General features: G+C 40.6%; 1 protein-coding gene across 1 annotated transcript in view; it reads right to left on the bottom strand.

Moving 5' to 3' along the window:
- BABAM2 (BRISC and BRCA1 A complex member 2) overlaps positions 1 to 20,387 on the bottom strand; it is a 409,960-nt gene that overhangs the window by 273,913 nt on the left and 115,660 nt on the right. Inside the window, exon 5 of the mRNA XM_045978616.1 lies at positions 6,409 to 6,603. Within this exon, the coding sequence (XP_045834572.1) occupies positions 6,409 to 6,603 (195 nt within the window). The remainder of the gene's footprint in view (positions 1 to 6,408; positions 6,604 to 20,387) is intronic.

The following is a 20,387-nucleotide window of genomic DNA, read 5'->3' as shown; positions in this document are numbered from 1 at the left end:
TATTTATTTATTTGACAGAGAGAAAGAGACCACAAGTAGGCAGAGAGGCAGGCAGAGAGAGAGGAAGGGAAGCAGGCTCTCTGCTGAGCAGAGAGCCTGATGTGGGGCTCAATCCCAGGACCCTGAGATCATGACCTGAGCCGAAGGCAGAGGTTTTAACTCACTGAGTCACCCAGGCACCCCTCAACTGGATTTTCGACATCCTCAAGAGCAAAAGCTGTGACTGGTATACTTTTTACCCAAAACTTTTTTAGGCAACCCCTTTTGGGGGAGGCTTACTCTTTTTTACCCAAAACTAGCAGAGGACACTTTCCATAAATGGACATTAGTCAAGCACTGGCTTAGCCCTACCAAACTGCATCCTGGGGGGGTGGGGGGGTTGCTGCAGCATTCCAGTGCATAAAAATATAAAATTAATTTTAAATAGATTCTGCAGTCTTTCATAATAACTACCTTTTCAAACTCCCTGTTACAGAAGATTTAAAAAGCATGCTTTTCAATGTCCTCATAAAACAGTGAACCACAAAACAAAACAAAACAAAAAAAACACAACAGGGTCAAAAGAAAAGCCCTGTGACATTCCACAAGACACCTAATGGCTAATAAGAGTTACATGCAATCTTTTAGGTGTAGCTCTTCCAAAGATTCAAAACAACCAAGAAAGGAACTTACAGTCAGTGGAATCCTAAGGGAGAATGACAGAATGCTTTATTGAAAATGAGATAATCTAAGTCAACGACATCCACCTTCCTTCAAAGGGTAAAATTAAATGGCCATGACTGTTTCTTGGTTACCCAGCTGAGGTTCCAACTGACTACTGCATTCTTATTTAAACCAGGGTCCCTGATGGATCCCCACATCCATCAGGCAGCCTGCTTCTCCCTCTCCTTCTGCCAGCCACTCCCCCTGCTTGTGTGTGTGTTCTCTCTCTCTCTCTCTCTCTCTCCCTGTCAAATAAATAAATAAAATCTTAAAAAAAAAAAAGTTTGCAAATCATCCACATAAAAGACCTGAGTGTAATTCTTTTTAAAAATCTCCACAACATTTCTACTTTCTACAGTCTTCTAGATCTTTCTGCTTCTCCAGTTTCTCAAAGATACCTCTGAGAGCACATCTGCCAATTTCTTAAGTACCCCGAAACAGTCTCACCTAGATTCTCCAGAATAAGCACGGCCTTGCTGACACCTTGATTTTAGCCCAAGGAGACCCACTGCAGACTTCTGGTCTCCAGAACTGTAACAATAATAAATCCATAGTTTTAAGCCACCAAGTTCGTGGTAGTTTTTTAGAGAGCAGCAAAAGGAAACTCATACGTCCCAGGTTCAAAAAATCTTGGCTCAAAACTCAAAATCAAGTTCCTTGCTTTCTGCCAGGGCCCTGTGTTTATTGCCCAGGTTCTTGGTCTAGTTTTGGATTCCATTAGCAGACTGCCCTTTAATGCATTCTTGAACCAGTCTGCCAAACTTGAATGCGTTTCATCTCTCAAGACACCTTTATACTCTGTTCCTTGACCAGTGATTAACTCCTACAGCTATCTTTTCAGAAGTGCCTGTAGTCTCGGCTCCCACTTCTACTAGGCCCTCCTGGCCAGCTCTCCTGGAAGCATGACCTCTAACCTTGCCTTGTTATGGGATTCTCAGTTTCTTTACTTCCCAGGAATCCATACCCATTTGCCTTAATGCTTACAAATTACTCAATAACAAATCAAAATAAACTGAGGTAAGTATAGCAATAGTCGGCTTTTTAGGTGAAGAATGAAGAATCAGTTCAATGAAGAATCAGTTCACATTAAATACAAAGTTTTCAAAACAAGACAAATTTAAACTCTCCAGCTGCCTTAAATGAACTGAAACTTCAACATCTAGATGGACTACAAGTCAAGTATTAGCTGAGCCAATGAAAATAAGGTTGACCCTTGAATAACACAGGTTTTAACTGCACGGGTCCATTTATTTATTTATTTATTTTTTTATTTGACAGAGAGAGATCATAAGTAGGCAGAGAGGCAGGCAGAGAGAGTGAGAGGGAAGCAGGCTCCCCGCCGAGCAGAGAGCCCGATGTGGGACTCGATCCCAGGACCCTGAGATCATGACCTGAGCCGAAGGCAGCGGCTTAAACCACTGAGCCACCCAGGCGCCCCTGCACGGGTCCATTTATAAGGATTTTTTTTTTTTTTTCGATAAATACAGTACAGGACTATAAATGTATTTTCTCTTCCTTAAGATTTTCTCAATAACATTTTCTTTACTGTAAGAAAAGAGTATATAATACATATAACATACAAAATATGTGTTAATCGACCTTTCACACTAGCAGTGAGGCTTCTGGTCAGCAGTAGGCTATTAGTAGTTAAGCTCTGGAGAAGTCCAAAGTTATACGTGGATTTTTGACTGCGTGGTGGGGTAGAGGGGGTGAAATGGTGCCCTCACCGCCATGTGGTTCAAGGGTCAACTATAATTTAAAAACTTTTAGATCAGAAAATGTGCCACAAAACTGGATGTATTTAAATTCAGCCTTAATATTCAAAGGGTGAATCGGGTGGGAAGGAAAATCCTAAAAACTAAAGACCAATTAGTTCTGACAGTGATTCCCATTTTCCAAATGAGTCTATCAGCACTAAAGACAACACAGGTTCACCAAGAAGTCATGACAAATTAACCTAACATCTGTTTTTGGAGAACAAAGATGATTATTTAATAAGAAAAATGCTATGATAAGAGGACAGACTAAGTTCAACAAAGTTTTCCTGACTATCCATGTGAACAGATTCAAGATGCAAAATCAATATTAAAGCCTTAAACTCTGCACTGTTGGTGGAAACTGAAAATGGTGCGGCCATTTTGGAAAATAGTAAAGAGGTTTTTCAAAACTTAAAAATAGCATTGGCGATATGAACTAGCAATCCCACTCTTGGGGATATAATCAAAAGAATTCAAAGAAGGATCCTGCAGACGTATTAGCACACCCTCACACAGTGCAGCATTGTTCACAACAGCCAAGAGATGGAAGCAACTCGTATGTCCATCAGTGGGTAAATGGATAAACAATACGTGTATATACTTCCAGTGGAATACTACGCAATCTTAAAAAGGAATGAAATTTGTCACATACTACAACCTGTCTGAACCTCAAAGGCGTTATGCTAAATGAAATAAGCCAGTCACAAAAGGACAAATGTTGCATGATCCCATTTACTGGAAGAATCTAAAAAACTCAAAATGACAGAAACAGAAAGTAAAAAGGTAGTTGCCAAGGGCCAGAAGGAAGGGAAATTGGTACTTCATGGGTCCAGAGTTTCAAATCTGCAAGATGGGAAAGTTCTACTGATACATTGCACAACACTGTGAAGATACTCAACACTATGGAACTGTATACTCAGAAATAATGGAAGTGGTAAATTTAATTTTATGTGTCTTTTACCACAGTAAAATAAACAAAATAATTTTTTAAAAAAACCTTGAACTGAACAAACAAGATGATTTGTAACAATCAATTTTAGACATACTGATTCAAAGGCATTAATCCCGTATAAGACCTTAGGAAATCTGTCCTCTAAGAAAAGGCTGAAGAAAAGTGTGTAATCCTGGCGATTCACAGACCTGTACCCCTGGGGATAAAAATACATTATATGTTTATAAAAAAATAAAAAATAAAATAAAATAAATAATAATAAAATAAAAAAATAAAATAGGCTTTAATAAAGCAAAACTGTCATCAGAAATTCAGGCATCTCTAATTTTGAAAAAAAATGGAAACTTCATTATTTTATTAGCATTCTGAAATTATGTATAAAATAAACTTTGCAGTTTGAGGAGAAAAAAAAAAGAAAAGGCTGAAGAATAAAATGGGAGGAAGCATATTTAACTTAAGAGAAGGAAGACTAAGTGAAACCTGAAAGAGTTAAGACAGAGAAGGGAACCCAAAAGTTACTCTATGATTAAATTAACTAGGTTATTCATTCATTTAAGGTTTATTCATTCATTTATTCAATAATGTTTATAGAAACTGAACAACGTGGCAGGTACTGCTCTAGGTATTTCCGATACAAGAGTGAACAGAGCAGAGATCCTTGCCTTCCTGAAATTTTACATTCCAGTGGGAAAAGACAAACAACAAATAAATGAGGGAGGTAGGCTGCTTCTAAGTGGCTCCCGATGGCCCCTGGTATTCACCCTCTCATGTACATCCCCCCCTGCATACGGACTGGGCTTAACAAGCAGAACATAGAAAATGTGATGAGACGTCACTTCCAAGATTAGGTTATAAAGACTGTGACGTCTGCCTTACTTACACACTCCCGCTTGCTTGCACTGGGGAAGCCAGCCGCCATCTTGCGAGCCGCCCTGTGGAGGGGGTCTGTGAAGAGACAAGGAGCTGAGGGCAGTCCCAGCCAACAGTCAGCACTGAACTAAGACCCTCCATCCAAAGGCTCACAGGGAACTAAATGGTACCAACAACCACAAGAACGAACTTAGAATGGACCCGCCTCCAGCTGAGCCTTGAGGTGACGCAGTCCTGGCCAATACCTTGAGTTCAGCTTATCGGGGACCCAGAAGCAGAGGGTCTATACAGATTCCTGACCAACAAAAACTATGATAATAGATGTTGTTTGAAGCCACTGAATTCTGGAATGGTTACTTTATGCAGCACTATATATTAATACAACAGGCTAATTATATGTATGTTAAAAAGAGATGCAAAAAAAAAAGATAGAGCAGAGTAAAGGTGGAGGTGTGGGGGACACAATTTTAAAAAGGGGTGTTAAGCAGGGTGCCTGGGTGGCTCAGTGGGTTAAGCCTCTGCCTTTGGCTCAGATCATGATCTCAGGATCCTGGGATCGAGCCCCACATCAGGCTCCCTGCCCCGCGGGGAATCTGCTTCTCCCTCTTCCTCTGCCCTTCTCACCCCCACACCCCACTGCTTGTGTTCTCTCTCTCTCAAATAAATAAAATCTTTTTAAAAAGTGTGGGGGGGGGTTGTGACAAAGACTTGCATGTGAATGTCTGTAGCAGCATTATTCATGAGCGTCAAAAAGCAGAAACAACCCCAACGTCTATCGTGAGGTAAATGGATAAACAAAACGTGGTATGACACACACTACACCACGGGCGAAGCTGACACACACTCTGCCTAGTGACCGAAGCCAGCCACAGAAGAGCACACATTAAATGACACCACAGTATGAGAAAAATCTACACGGAGAGAAAGTAGTTTAGTAGTTCCTAACTACTTTCTCTTGGGTTGGAGTAGGAAGAGAAGTAACCATAAACGAGCATGAGCGATCTCATCGGGGTGATGGAATCATTCTCAAAATGGATTGTGGTGGTGGTGGCTCAACTTGGCAAATGTGTTAAAAAAAAAATCACCGAACTGGACACTTAAAACCCAGGAATTTATGGTATGTAAATTGTACCTCAAAGAAGTTATTTAAGAAAACTGGGGGTGTTGGGACGCCTAGGTGGCTCAGTCGGTTAAGTGACTGATTCTTGATCTCAACTCAGGTCTTGATCTCAGGTCACAAGTTCCAGCCCCACCCTGGAAGCCCAGCATGGAGTCTACTGTTAAAAAAAAAAGGCAGGGGAGGTGTTAACACAGGCATCACAGAGAATATAACATATGAGTGAAAACTAGAAAGAAAGGGTACCAGCCATGAGAATATCTAGAGGAAAGATGCCCGACAAGGGAAAGCTACACAGGGACCCCAGCACCTGCAGCCCAGCACGCGTGCTAGTATGCCGAAGTCGGAAACTTCTAGGAGAGGTAAGAGACGAAGTAGAGAAGCCATGATGGGTGGAGGGCGCTGGCAAAGGGAAGCAAGTAGGGCCTATCTATGCCAGTGGGGGGACTTTGGCTTCATCACATGAGGAAAAGAGAGTTATATGTAAGTTCTGGGCAGAGGAAAGCTATGACCCGACTCGTGTCTTTAAAAGATCCTACAAAGTCGAGAAATTTCCAAAAGAGATCATAAAAGGCTCCATATAAGCTAGCTACCTTCAGAGTTTCTGACCTCTCTTATCTGACTGGGAGAGACATTCCACACCGAAAAGGAAGGGGCGCTCGGCAGTGTCTCAGATATGTGGCCTGTGTGACCTGCGTCAGCACCTCCAAGGGACCTGGTTATACAGGCAGCCCCCGAGGCTTCCCCTCTGACTCGTGAACATCTGGGGCTCAGGACAGAAGACTCCAGATTTTACAAACTTCTCCAGGTGATCCTTTTGAGGAACATAATGAAACAGATGAACACTCAAGTCCCTTCAAGCTCTAAATTATGAGCACGTATGCAGGCAACCCACACCATATTTATCTAAGGAAATGGTAAAAGAACATCTGAATTATTACATTATTACAGATGAAGTGCCTTTTTTTCCATCCTCAAAAAAAAAAAAAAAAAAAACCAAAAAACCTTACCCAGTTGTTTTTCTTCCCAGCATAAATTTCCATGTTCTCTCCATACTGTGGCTCTTCCAGTAATGTCTGGTACTCAAACATGAGGCGGGAGCTCTCCCGGAGGCGGCTGCATTGGAACTGGTGATATTGCTGCACGAGTTCCTTCACCACAAGCAACAGACATTCAGGATTTGAAGGATTCCAGGAGGCGAGGTTCTGTGGAAGCCATAAATAAAAGGCCAGTTACAAAGGAATTTTCATGCAAACCCAGTATCACATCAGCACAGCAACAAAGAGGAAAAGAGTTACGAAAATCTAAGAGGAACAGATTACTCTTGATTAGCAATAAACTCAGAAGTGAAGTTAGAAGGGTCTTTTGAGCTTGGTGACTTCTCCTGCCTTCTATGAATCCTGGCAGAAAAATCAAGGTGGAATTCCATCATGGGGACACAGAAACAGTAAAGTGTAGAGCAGTGTAGTAATAAGACAAGAAACCTCGATATCCTGGAAGACCATCATTTTAGCCCTGGAAGACTTAATTTCCTTCTTATTCTTTTACAATTTTAATTTTTTTCAATCCGCACATACATCCAGCATTATATGCTAACATCATTCAACCCAGGTCCCCAGACCACCTGCACCTGTAGTATCAGATATAAATATACACTCGATAAACACTACAGCCCCACAGAAAGAAAAGCATACTGGTGATGGTTTGGCCTGGAAATGATAAGAATGGAGTAGAGAAGAGGGAAACTAAATCAGGAAATGCGAGGTTCAGAGAGAGGAAGGAAATGGCCATGACAGCTTACAAGCAAGAAAGGAGCTGGGAATGGGGGAAGATCTGGTCAACAGTCAATGAGAAGCTCACATTCATTCATTCAGCAATAACTATCAAATGCGTGGCATTTGATAGAACAGTGGCAACAGCCACTGTTCTAGGCAGTAAAGAAAACAAGCCAAGCCCTTGCTCTCCAGGAGCTTATATTTTAGTGGGCCAAGATAACTAACAAAAATGAAACAGATCAGTGGATGGTAGTAAATGCTGCTGAGGACCATACACCATGCATCCGAGAAGCCTAGGGAGGGGAGTGGTTCAAGGAGAAAGAGGCGATCAGCTGTGCGAAATGGTGTTAACAAGGTGAGGTAAGGAAGCCTGAGAGCTGACCCCTGGGCCCAGGGACACATCTTCAACAGGTGCTCTTTGGTAACGTAGAACATGACTGTCAGGTGTTTCAAAAAGGATGGGTAGAAAGTGCACACAGCTAGGGCAGACAATTCAAACTGGGAACTAGTGGGGAGTGTGGGGTCAAGGGAAAGTTTTGCTCAGATGTTTGTGGTCTGCTGGGATGTCCATGTAGAGAAGGGGGGCAGGGGAATAAGGTGGAGATGGGAAGCAGAACAGTAGGAGGAAAGAAAGCAAATAGGTAGATAGGGATGGGATCTCCAAGAGGGCTGGCCTTAGAAACGAGCACAGAAAGCCCATCCACAGGAAGGGGAGGAAAAACCAAGTGAATGAATATAAGCGCAGGCAGGTTGTTTCGTGCGGTGACGGGACGTGTGGCAGTTCTCCCCAGAGAGCTTCTATTTTCTCCTTGAAACAGAAAGGAAGGTCATCAAATGGGAGTCAGGAAGAAGGAAAGGCTATTGGAAGTTGGAGAAGAAAGTATGAAACAGTCATTTAGAAGAGTCATTTAGCAGAATAAATGGACTGGAGAAACGCAGGAGGAATTCCAGATAGCACTAAAAGCCCCACTGAGGTTAGAGGGATGGTTTTTAAGTGAGGCCAATTAGCATAAATTACCCTGCCTGGGTGCGAACGTGAAGTGAGAGGAATTTGGATTTAACAAAGCTTGGGACTTTGCCAGAAGAGCACAACAAAAAGAAAGAGAGGCAAAGATCTTAGAGGGTTTGCAAAAGAATGATTATAATCATGGACCATGGACGTCAAGTCAGGAAGAAGCCAAGCAAGTTTGTAAGGGAGGTGAGAATTCGTGAAAGGTGGCGGGGTGAGTGGTCCTGCGTTTGGTGGGTCATTAGCTATTACTACCGAGGGAAAGGCTTACTGATAGGGAAAATATATAACCTTGAACTAGGGCTGCTGCAAATTCAAGGACGGTGAATAGAGTAAGAATGACAAAAGTAATAAAGGCCTGACAGGCTGACGCTCATTACGGTGAGGTTTGCTCCTCCAATGAGGTCAACATTAATCCTACCGCCAGTGCTATTGGCTTAATAAAAAGACTAATGGATTTGATAACTCTTTAAGAGATAACATACTACAGATAACTACTAGAAAGAATGAACTGAAAAGACGGGAGGTGTGGCCAGAGAACAGGATGGTTACAACCAAGGGAATAGAGGTGGTCTGTACCTGGGACTGACGAGGTGTGGAGTGCCACCAAAAGCGTGCCTGGCTCGGAAGAATCATTTATATGCACTTAAATCATATGTGCAGAAAATTTTAAGGAAAAGGGAATGACAGTTTCCTTGGAAGCAGCACCGAAGAGGAAGGAGAACACCCACCATACCCCCAGACACAATGGTATAAAGGACGGGAGAGAGAAATCAGCTCCAATACTGGAGCACACAGAGGGAAAGGCAGACCCTCCAGGAAGAGAGACAGACTCCAGAGCAGTGGTTCTCAGTCTTTGCTATGGAACCACCTAGAGAGCCTTCAAAATACTAAGCCTTGGGCCCTACCCCCCACCTTCTGATTTTTGTTCAAATGGGTTAAACTGAGGTCCCTCTTTGAGGTATTGGGTGTTGGGGTGTTTGTTTTAAATTAAAGCCCCTGGGATAATTTGAATGTGCAGCAAAGAACCACTGACTTGGAGGGAAAAGGTTGGAAAAGGTTGTGGATACAGGACATCTGTGGATATAGGACTCTATTGATAACAGCTGACCATGTTAATACCCCAAAACACCCAATCTCTAGAAAACTAGAAATTTAGCAACAAGAAAAGAGAATACATGTTACACTACCAATGTTCAACAGCTAATAATTATATAGCTTGCCAAATGCTATACAAATTCTAAGAACTTTTCATATATTCAAGTTAGGCCGTATCACAACCGTATAAAGTATATTACTATACCACCTTATAGACAAGGCAAAAGTGGTTCAGTATCTCATTCAGAGATATTGAACAATCAAGCTGAGTTTCAAACTTAAGCAAATTGGCTCCAAGTCCCTGCTTAAGCACTACACCAAAGGTTCTTACACATTTTGGTCTTGGAAACCTCTCACACTCTTTAAAAAAGAAGTATTGAGAACACCAAAGAGCTTCTGTGTAGAGAAATTATAGGGATTAAATTTACTATATTAAAAATGAAAACCAAGAAATTTTAAAAATATTTATTAATTTGTTTTAAATAACAAGCCTACTACATGTTAACATAAAAACATTTTTAATGAACTCACTAGGATTTCCAAAAGAAATAGGGCATGGCATTGTTTTACATTCTTGCAAATCTCTTTAATGTCTGGTTTAATAAAAGAGCTGAGTTCTTATATCTGCTTTTACGTTCAATGTTGCAATATGTTGTTTTGGCTGAAGGATATGAAAAAAAAATCCAGCCTCACTCAAATATGTACTTTAAAAAGAGAGAAGTATTTTAATAGCCTTGTCAAATAATTCTAGATATATTCTTCTTGGATACTATACCAAAACTCAACAAGTGGAAGTTTCTTTTTTTTTCTTTTAAAGATTTTATTTATTTATTCGACAGACAGAGATCACAAGTAGGCAGAGAGGCAGGCATAGAGAGAGAGGAGGAAGCAGGCTCCCCACTGAGCAGAGAGCCCAATGCAGGGCCCGATCCCAGGACCCTGAGACCACCACCTGAGTCAAAGACAGAGGCCCAACCCACTGAGCCACCCGGGCACCCCAACAAGTGGAAGTTTCTTAAAGGCTAGCTGCAATGTGGAATCCGAAACTATATTAATAAACATTTCATACTCTTACATTAAATTCCATTCACCGATCCTGCACTTTAAATGTATCTTCTACTTACTATATGATTTTGTACCATCATGCATTTGGTACTTTAGAAAACACCAATTCACGGAGTTATGCAGATCTTCCAAACATTGACACATTTCATTTATATAATCACAAATTCATTTACATAATCACATTCATTAATATCATAACTAATCTCACCAGAAAAGTCTTCTATCAAAAGAAAACAAACAAAAGGTAAAAGAAAAAAAAGTGCATCCTTTCAAAGGACAGCAATTACTCTGATCTACCAAGTGGGTTGATTTCTAGGCACCAAATGACAATGGGAAATCACGAAATGCTCTCTTATGTACAAGATAGACAGGTTTTAAGAGATGTTCAAACAAAGATTTGATGAACAGAGGAAAAAGATAGCTCTTGAGCATCTTACAGTGAAAGAAAGACAGTCCTACCTATGAATTTGTTTGATAAGAAGAGTGCAAAAGTCCTCACTGGCCAATCTCTTGACCTCAAGATTCTGAAAATTCCTTTTGAGCTACTCGAGACCACAAAGTTATCAATAGGATATAACAACACAGGGTGCCTCGGCGGCTCAGTCTGTTGAACGTCTGCCTTCAGCTCAGGTCATGATCCCAGGGTCCTGGGACTGAGCCCCACATCGGGCTCCCTGCTCAGGGGGAGTCTGCTTCTCCCTCTTCCTCTGTGCCTCCCCCTGCTCGCTCTCTCCTGATTTCTTTCTCTCAAATAAATAAAGTCTTTAAAAAAAAAAAAAGATGCAATAACACAGTAGAGAACTCAAAATGATTATGTAACTTGCTATGCATTTCCTTCAGAGATCATCATTAAATATTAACAGGAAAAATATACAACTTCCATTTCTTAGTCAGTGGTCAAGTCCCTGTTCTACGACCAAAAAAAAAAAAAAAAAATGTTTAGTTGCCTCAACTTGTACTTTTTTAAATCTATCATTTCTCTTTACCTGTTTGGCAAGTTAACCTATATCCCACAGTTAAACACACACACACACACACGCATATAAGCTGGCAAACATATCTTACCAATGTGAATTCATTTCAAGTAATTCAGCCTAATTGTTAAATGCATAAAGATATGCTAACAAGTCCCTTCCCATTAAAATACAATCTTCCAGTACATGGAATTACATTTGACCTCTACCATTCAGTGTACGCTTCACTGGGAAATGACTTAGCCAAAAAGCATCACCATCAGGGGATGTACAGACAGACTCAACAAAATAAAAATCTCCCCACTATTGCTACATGACCACTTTCACTTACGTAATTTGCGGTTTGAGACACTTTGTTTAGAAGGGGAGAACAGAGAAGATATTACAAGATTGTGATCATGTCCTAAGACTAGGACATATTTTTTAAATGGTCTATCGAGGCAGATGCTGGAGCTTTCCACTCTCTTGGGTAGAGACAGAAAAAATGTCCAAAGTTTCTTCAGGGAAGTGTGCAAGCCACGACAAAGTGGGGGCGGGGCGGGGGATGGAACAGCTCAAGGTATAAATTAAGAGGCCTCTTGAGAAAAAAGAGAATAAGAAGCATTTCCCTCTGTATTACTATACATATATACACACACAATATATACACACCTATATTATTCTATATATACTAAGTCCTATTCTACTTATTTTTTGGACATGCATGAAAGAAGAAATCTGAAATGAAGATGGCCCCAAAGAGTAAGCACAGGACACATATTACCAAAGAAAAGAGAATAGAAAAGAGATTTCATGGGGCACCTGGGTGGCTCAGTCAGTTAAGCGTCTGCCTTCAGCTCAAGTTATGATCCCAGGATCCTGGGATCGAGTCCCACAAGGGGCTCCCTGCTCAGCTGGGGGCCTGCTGCTCCCCCTGCTTGTGCTCTCCCTCTCTCTCTCTCTCTCTCTCTGACACGTAAATAGATAAAATCTTTAAAAAGAGAGATTTTAAAAAAGAAGGAATGAAACACACATTAGAAGAAAGTGATAAAACCCAATAAAAGTAAATAAACAAAAGTAAAAGAATTAACTACTAGCGTGAAACTTTCCTCACTCTCACTGAACACTGACGAAACAGTTCAGGGAGGTGTCATGTCAGCTCATTTTAAAGACTGGGTAACTGGAGCCGTTGAAGAGTTCTTCTGATACTCACGGGTGGGGAAGTGACAGTAGAGAATATAAATCTGCTGACCCTCTCTTCCATTCACTGAAATATCAGTTTCTAACCAAACAACTGGCACCTGCCTCGCCACCGCCATGACGTACCTCACACCTGGCATTAATTCGGGGCTCCCCATGGTGGCTCGCCTGCCCGAGGCTGCCTGATTTGAGGGAAGCTCCTGTGTCCGGGATCCTCAACCTTCCCACATTTCTCTCTCACCGACGCACTCCGCCACACACGCTACTCCCCAATCAATCAGGCCACGGCCTCGAACATGCCCAACCAATCCTCAGTTCCTTGTCAGCTTCCTTAGGTCAGAAACATAGGGATGGATGCTATTTTCAGAGGCCCAGCTCACCCCAGTTCACATCTCACTTACTGAAAACCTGGCTTCTGAGCCATGCTGAGGCAAACGTAGACACACACACACACACACACACACACACACGGACATCAATCCAGGAAAGAAGTTGGGAAACAATGTACTGAGTTCCCATCTTTGGGGAGACAAAGGAGGAAAATAAGCAAATTAGCAAATGAGCCCTGGACCCATCACTGCCTAATAATAGAGAGAAAAGAAATCTAAGGGGAAAAAAATTTTCTTTAAGAGAAACAAATCTTGTAACAAAAATTTTCCTTTGATAAAAGGAATTATTTGACACTTCATACCACAAAATTTTGCGCTGTCTGGCATTCGGATAAAACAGAAATTGAAATGGGGGCGCCTGGGTGGCTCAGTGGGTTAAAGCCTCTGCCTTCGGCTCAGGTCATGATCCCAGGGTCCTGGGATTGAGCCCCACATCGGGCTCTCTGCTCCGCAGGGAGCCTGCTTCCTCCTCTCTCTCTGCCTGCCACTCTGCCTAGTTGTGATTTCTCTCTGTCAAATAAATAAAATATTAAAAAAAATAGAAATTGAAATGGATTAAAGTATGTGAAAAGCACGCAACCTTACCAAAAATCAAAGAAAAAATGTTAATTTCTCTGGTTTCTTCTTTTTCATAAACTAACTTTTCATTGAAAAAATAATATGTACATGGTAAAAGAAACAGCATTTTTCCAACAGCATAAAAGAGTATCAAGAACAAAAGTAAGTCATCCTCACAACTTATTTTAGATCACCCCCCCACTCCCCAAGTAGATTACTCTTATCCCCCAGAAAGATCCATGCTGGGACTGTGTAGGGTGCCAACATCTGACCCTTCTTGGGTATTCTAGATCAACTCTAGCTTTGCTCACTCTGCACCTTCTCCCCACTCTTTGAAGCTACATACCCTGGCTCCCATGGTTCAACTAGCCTCCCCTGAATCAGGTGTTAATTTGAACTCAGTAGCCTGACTTACTCCAAGATGGGGCCTTGGCCCCACACATCGTCTCTTGCTCTCATGGGACTCGTGATTTGGCCAGCTCCTCACTTCTCAAGCAGACAGCTAATGCTGGGAAGGAAGAATGAAGTTTTTTGTTTTTTTTTTTGAAGAATGAAGTTTAATGGACACTTTCATACATGAGAGTGAAAACGGATATAAGCAGTTTATATTTTTCAAGAAGCATAAAAATGTTCACTCTCAAAACCCCTTAGAAGTCCTATTTCTCAGAATCTAAGAAAAAAGCGAAAATAAGAGGGAAAAAAGCACTACAGGCAGAAAAATGTAATTTAAAATGTCACAAAACTGCAAATAACCTAAATGCCTAATAATAAGAAAGAAATTGTTGAAAAACTGTTATGGTCACTCAAGGAATACTACGCAGCCAGTATGTTTACAAATACTGGGAGACAGTATAGAAAATACTATTAAATACTGACAAAATATTAAATGAAGACAGATATAAAACTGCATATACATTACGATCTTAACTTCGATTATTCCCATTCCTTCCTAACCTCCTATACCCAAAAAACATGCATAAAAAAAATTACTAAAAGAAATGTTCATAACTGATGTCTACAGTTTGGGAGCTGTTTACCAGTGTTCTCTTTTCCTTCTTCCTAATGTTCTAGATTTTCTGCATTTTCTAATTGCATTGTTATCCAGACGTATGTATTTATCTATGTGCACATACGTAACACATGCACATACTTTCATAATGGAAAACTATACATTTTTAAAATAGAATAGCATACTTCAAGTATTTCATTCCGAACTGTTTCCATCTCAAAGTTTAAGAAATTCCACTTGCCACTTACATGTTTTATAAAGTCAGGCTTCATTGGTCTCTTTTTATCACTCAAAGTTACCCAGCTCCATAGCCTTCTGGAACAAATCTTGCATCACTTAACCCTAAATAAATATGCTTTAAGCAACTTTGAACTGTTTCTTGAATTCTAAACCTCACAGAACATTTCCAGAAAGCTACTGCAATATGCCATCATGCAATGGCAACAGTTGTAGGAATCTATTACGCTTCTCTCAACCAAAACTCTTTTGTGTTACATTTCTCTGAAAGGAAGTCTTAGGAAATCACTGATGACATTTTCCACTTCTAACAGAACTGTAGCTGGACAGCGTGAATTTTTTAAATGTCAATTCATCTAGGGAATACAAAAGATAAAAATGAATCTGCTAACTGAACTATCTGTAAGAGGACCAGGCATTATCAAAACTGAACATCCACACTGTCCGTTAGAATTCCTCTAACACATCGCCTAAAATAATTTAAATGAAATTACTTTAAACTTTCTTTATACTTTCTTAAAATAGAGCAACTTCTTACAGTAGAGTTAACATAACATGAAATGTAAGGGCAGGTGACAGGGAAGCTGAATTAAGAGAAGCTAACTGGGACTCCTCAGAGCAAGTCTACTCCCACTTCCATAAAACTACCCTCTGCATGTTCACAGTCATGCCGCTAGCAGAAAAGACAAGCCAGCGCTCCCAATCACATCCTTTACAATGAACTTGGAGTTAATGCTGTGGGACTTTATTTTTGAGAAAACTCAAGTTTTAAGAACAAAATGGAGTGTGTGGAAGGGGAGAGCATACCACACTTGTGTTCTGTTCCACTAAAATGCGTAGGGCACTCACAGAAATAAATACTGGTAAGGCAAAAAATTAAACAGGGTCATTTCAAATCCTCAGTGGCTTTATTTTCAAATACTCTGAACAATTATCTTTATCCTTCTAGGCAGGGCCCTAGTGAGTCTGAGGTCTGAGATTACTGCCATGATGTTTGAAGTTGTTGTTAATTATGGTCTTTGAAAAGTCAGTGAGAAAACTTCTGGGAAGCATAAAAGCTAACTGGAAAGATGCCAATCTCTGACATAGAAATGAACAGGTAAGGAGACAACCAGTGTAAGGCCATTTCTGGAATCAATAGGGGCTAATAAAGGTATTCCTAGAAGTAGTTAGATCAAGTCTTCACATCGACTTGGGAACTGTGTCTGACAAATCAATTAAATGTACTTTGGTGATACACAGTGATTTGTTGCCTGTGTTCGGTGGCTACTGAGGGAGTCAGGTGTAATCTGAGCAGAGGCACTCCAGACCTCTTAAATCCTGCTTTCACCAGAACACCTCTGCCATTCTTTTTATTTGGTTTGGTTTGGCTTGGCTTTGGCTTTGGTTTTACTGAAGTTTTACCTAAGATGTCATCAGAAAAAAAAATTCTACTGGAAAAATGGATCTCATCTAGTACACAGTGAACACTTCAGTGAAATCTTATGCTCTTCTGCTCTGTTTGTGACCATCTTCGTTTTAGTACCAGAAGCCCTGATAAGAGGAATCCAAACTCATAAAATGACCCGGAGGACAAGAAGATGTGCTGAAGAAATGCATTTTCTCTAGTTTAAGACATTAGCCCCAAGTCACCAGTTAGTCCACAAATATACAGCTCATGCTTAGAGTGAAAGGGATTTGTCACCTTAAATCATACATATCTTGACCATAAGCAAAATGGAATTGGCATCTTCTCAAAAAATCTAATCTATTTGGGCCAACCAAGGAGGCTTCTGGCTGTGATTTCTCGCCCAGCTTACTCTTAGAGCTCTCCAAGGTTCTGACCTGCCTCCCAACGAAAAACCAACTTCCCTGATTTTTGTTGTTGTTATTTATTAACTTTTTGTGACCTAGGATCTTTCTAAAAGGACTTTGTATTGCCTTGAAGGATAAAATACAGTAGTCCATTCTGTGGCTTACAGTCAGTAAAATCTCCCGGCTACTAATGGTAAAATGATCCTGATTGTATGTCAACATAGAACATGACAATTACCTATCCTTGAGAAGGACAAAAGTAATGTCTTAAGCAAAATTCACAATTAACCTTAGTGCCTGAAAGATCACTTTACCACGTGATTTTCCCAGTGATAGAATCAACAGGTTTGTAATAGAAAAAAATGCAAAACAAGGAAACTTAAATCTGAAATTTTTGAAATGCCATTCAATAGGCAGCCTTACCTACAGTTGCTAGGTAAGGAAAACTTTCAATTAACAGAGGAGATTTTAAAAAACAAACAAACAAACAAACAAAAAACAGGAGATCTGGGGAATTTCCGAATATCTACAGAGGGATGACTCACCACTGGCCCATTACATGAAAATTTTCCTATCATCCCAATTTTGTGCTAGGGCGTCAGAATCACTGGAAGTGGTTTACTTTACTTATTTAGTTTCTTCCATAGGTAAACATACTTTTCGTCTAGAATATATAAAAATATCTACAACTATACCCTTGGTTCCATTCAGACAATTTTAAAAATTGCAGTATCCCCAGGCGTCTGGGTGGCTCAGTCGTTAAGCATCTGCCTTCAGCTCAGGTCATGATCCCAGGGTCCTGGGATCAAGCCCCACATCAGGCTCCCTGCGCGGCAGGAAGTCTGCTTTTCCCTCTCCCACTCCCCCTGCTTGTGTTCCCTCTCTCGCTGTCTCTCTGTCAAATAAATAAAATTAAATCTTTAAAAAAAGAATTACAGTATCCCTTCTTGCCCATCAGAAGTTACCATAACATCACCTTTCAGTTCTCCTTAAAAAGTGACCAGCATGCAGCCCCGTGTCATGTTGAACTGCCACTTCACATAAGGTCCCGAAGGTCACCCAGTGCATTTCTGTTTCTTTCTTTGGAACTGGGGATAGATAGATGATAAGACACAAAGGCTGGAGAGAGTAGGGAGGGAAGGAATCTCAAGCCACATCCCATTGTTCAGCCTTTCTTGTTTATTAAAATGGAGAAGGCAGAGCAGATTCCTTTCTATTTTGGAAACCCCCTCAGATGCAATAGGGTTGAAAAGAAGGGAGAAAGTATCCTCCACAGAACCTTTACTAGCCTTTCTTCTCTCAATGATAGAACCACTTCAAGAATAGGAATGGGAGCTTTTCTATGACATGGATAAAAGGACTAGGACTGGGAACACAAACATCACTGAACAAAAGTAGTTTGGAGGATGAAGACTTGAATAATAACTAAATTGATTCCAGTTCCTCTATAAGATGTTATCTATATCCTCACAGCTTTAAGGTGCTATCTTTTGAATATAAAATCAAATCTATTTGGAGCCAAAATGTTCAAGTTTTATACCTCCTGTTCATCAAAAAAGTATGAATAATAATATGAAGTTAATTTTGCATAAAATGTCTGTGTTAGACTCAAATTTGATTAATAAGCCCAAAGCATGAAAAAATCCTTTTGTGTGGCTAACAAAGTGTTTTAAAGAACATAAATTTAAATTCCTTTATGCTGAGCACACATCCAGCTCACCAAGATCCCATCAATTACAAAAAAAAAAAAAAAATCCTTTGAGGCCCAAATTAGTTGTACCACTGAAATGAATGTTGCCATTTATCTGAGTCACTAATGCCACACACCTTCTCAATCTTTGCTACTCAGATTCTAAGGATAAAAGGCAACACCGCAATAGCAGAAAGAAAATTGGCAGATATGATTTCTAACTTAATTCAAATTGTTTTTCCTGGGGATGTATTGAAATCGTCCAGGTTGCTCGAATATCATCCAGGGATGTGATTTTGAAGGAGACAGCTTGCTACTGGTTTTCCTGGCTGTACTACAAGAAACAACAGTGTGAGCTTATTTTAAGTTAATGTGTGCTTCTGTGTTTCTTTACAAGAAATTAACTGCAATCATTTAGTTAAAGCAAACACTTTGTTAAGGTTTCGTTTCTCAGTAGAAAATGTCTTCAGGAATCTTTTAAACTTAGAGAGTTACAAATCCCGACTTCCAACCATAGATTTTGAGCTTGGAGCAAATGATTTACATCACAGTAAAAGATCATTCAAGCTTAGTGACCCTTCGTGGCACTGAGTGGTTTTTAGCCATAGGTGAGTCACAACGTCATAGGAGTCCTACCCATTCTCCTGAATCAACAGAGTAATTCTTTGCCTGCCTCAGCCGGGACCAGACCTTAGGGTAAATTCTCATTTCTTTCCGACTATGTAATCACAAGGAGACCCAAAGGAATGGGCAGTATGGAACAAGACAGAGCAAAGAGCTTCAACCAAGTTATTTTTAACTAGAGAAACACCTGCAGGCTCTGGCACCTGGTCTCTGACCCCTGCCCTTGAGGATTTCCCTAGCTAGACTTGGCCTCTGGGCGACAATGATTTTTATTATACAACTGCTTCTCCGACCTTAGCTGAGCTCTTTTGGACTGAATTCCAGACTTGTGGACTTGCCAGATCCCCCTCCTCTTAGTCAAAACCCCAGTCTTGGGCCTTCCGGGCCAGTGGTCTTAAAGTCACCAGTGCCTTAATAACAGTTTGCGTGTAAATGATGAGGGGAGATGTCAGCTAAGAAGGAGGCTACCCCAAGCTGTTTCCGTTACTCCAGTCACAAGCAGCTGTAAGAGAGAAAAAGAGAGCAATGCAAAGTAACACCAACTAAATGAAAAGATATCCACAAAATACAATATATGGGGTTGTAGAAGCTTTCAGGGTCTTTATCCCTTCCCCTAAAAACTCTACTTCCTAGCCCCAGGTCCATATAAAGTCATTGTTCTAAATCCCGATTTAGTAGACATCTATTGTTTGATGTCCAACATCCATTTATCTCCTTCTGGTAACAAAGATTTCCTTTGGGAAACCACTCCTCCCCATTCTCAGGTGTGAGTTTTGAGTAAGAACCTCCACTCCAAGCCCCACGGGTCCTGATTGCCTAGCCCTATCAACATTTCCTGTGTACCTGGCATCTAGCCAGCGAGATAAATGAAGACATCAGTTGAGATTTCCATGAAATAAAAACATTCTTTCCTTCTGTGGTAGGAGAATATAAAGTCTGAACTAGAGGAACAACTCTGTGAAGACAAGAGAAGGGACCGAGCTGCTGGGTGGGTATAAAGACTAAGAACAAAATCAACACAGTGCAAGGCAGAGCAGAAAAAAAAAAAAGAAAGAAAGAAACTAGGTTCTTAAATTACTTTATTTTAGCCACTGGACCAAGCCTCATCTGAAGCCCACCTCTGATCTTTTCTGTAAGCGGATGAATTCACTTTTAAGCCAGTTTCAATCAGCTTTTCTGTGGGACGGGAAGAAGAGGAGGAAGAGGGAGAGGGGAAGAGGAAGGAGGAGGAGGCAGAGTAAGAGTGCTGAAACACGGTAACACCGTGTCTCCCTTTCACCTCCTCCAGGAGAAAGGACAGAGGGAGAGGTGCATGAACCCTTATTGTGCCATACAACAATTCAAGAGACCTATATAATCCATAGTATAGATTCAGTTTGGGTTCTGATGTTTTCTGCAAGGAAAAAAGTTAAGTAGTTCCTTACATTATCTTGCAGAAAAATCTACATAGAGGATTAATCTATTTCCACTAACCCAGTAATGACTGCAGTCATTTCTCTTAAGGGAAAAATAAATAAAAAGGAAGAAAGAAGAGAAAGACAGAAGACTCTACCGTTGTATCCTTTGTATATTACAATTCATTCAATGA

Source organism: Meles meles, chromosome 15 (genome assembly GCF_922984935.1).
Source record: "Meles meles chromosome 15, mMelMel3.1 paternal haplotype, whole genome shotgun sequence".
In the NCBI taxonomy this organism is placed as follows: domain Eukaryota; kingdom Metazoa; phylum Chordata; class Mammalia; order Carnivora; family Mustelidae; genus Meles; species Meles meles.
Note: the sequence above shows the minus strand (reverse complement) of the source record. Positions and strands in the feature narration are given on the sequence as shown.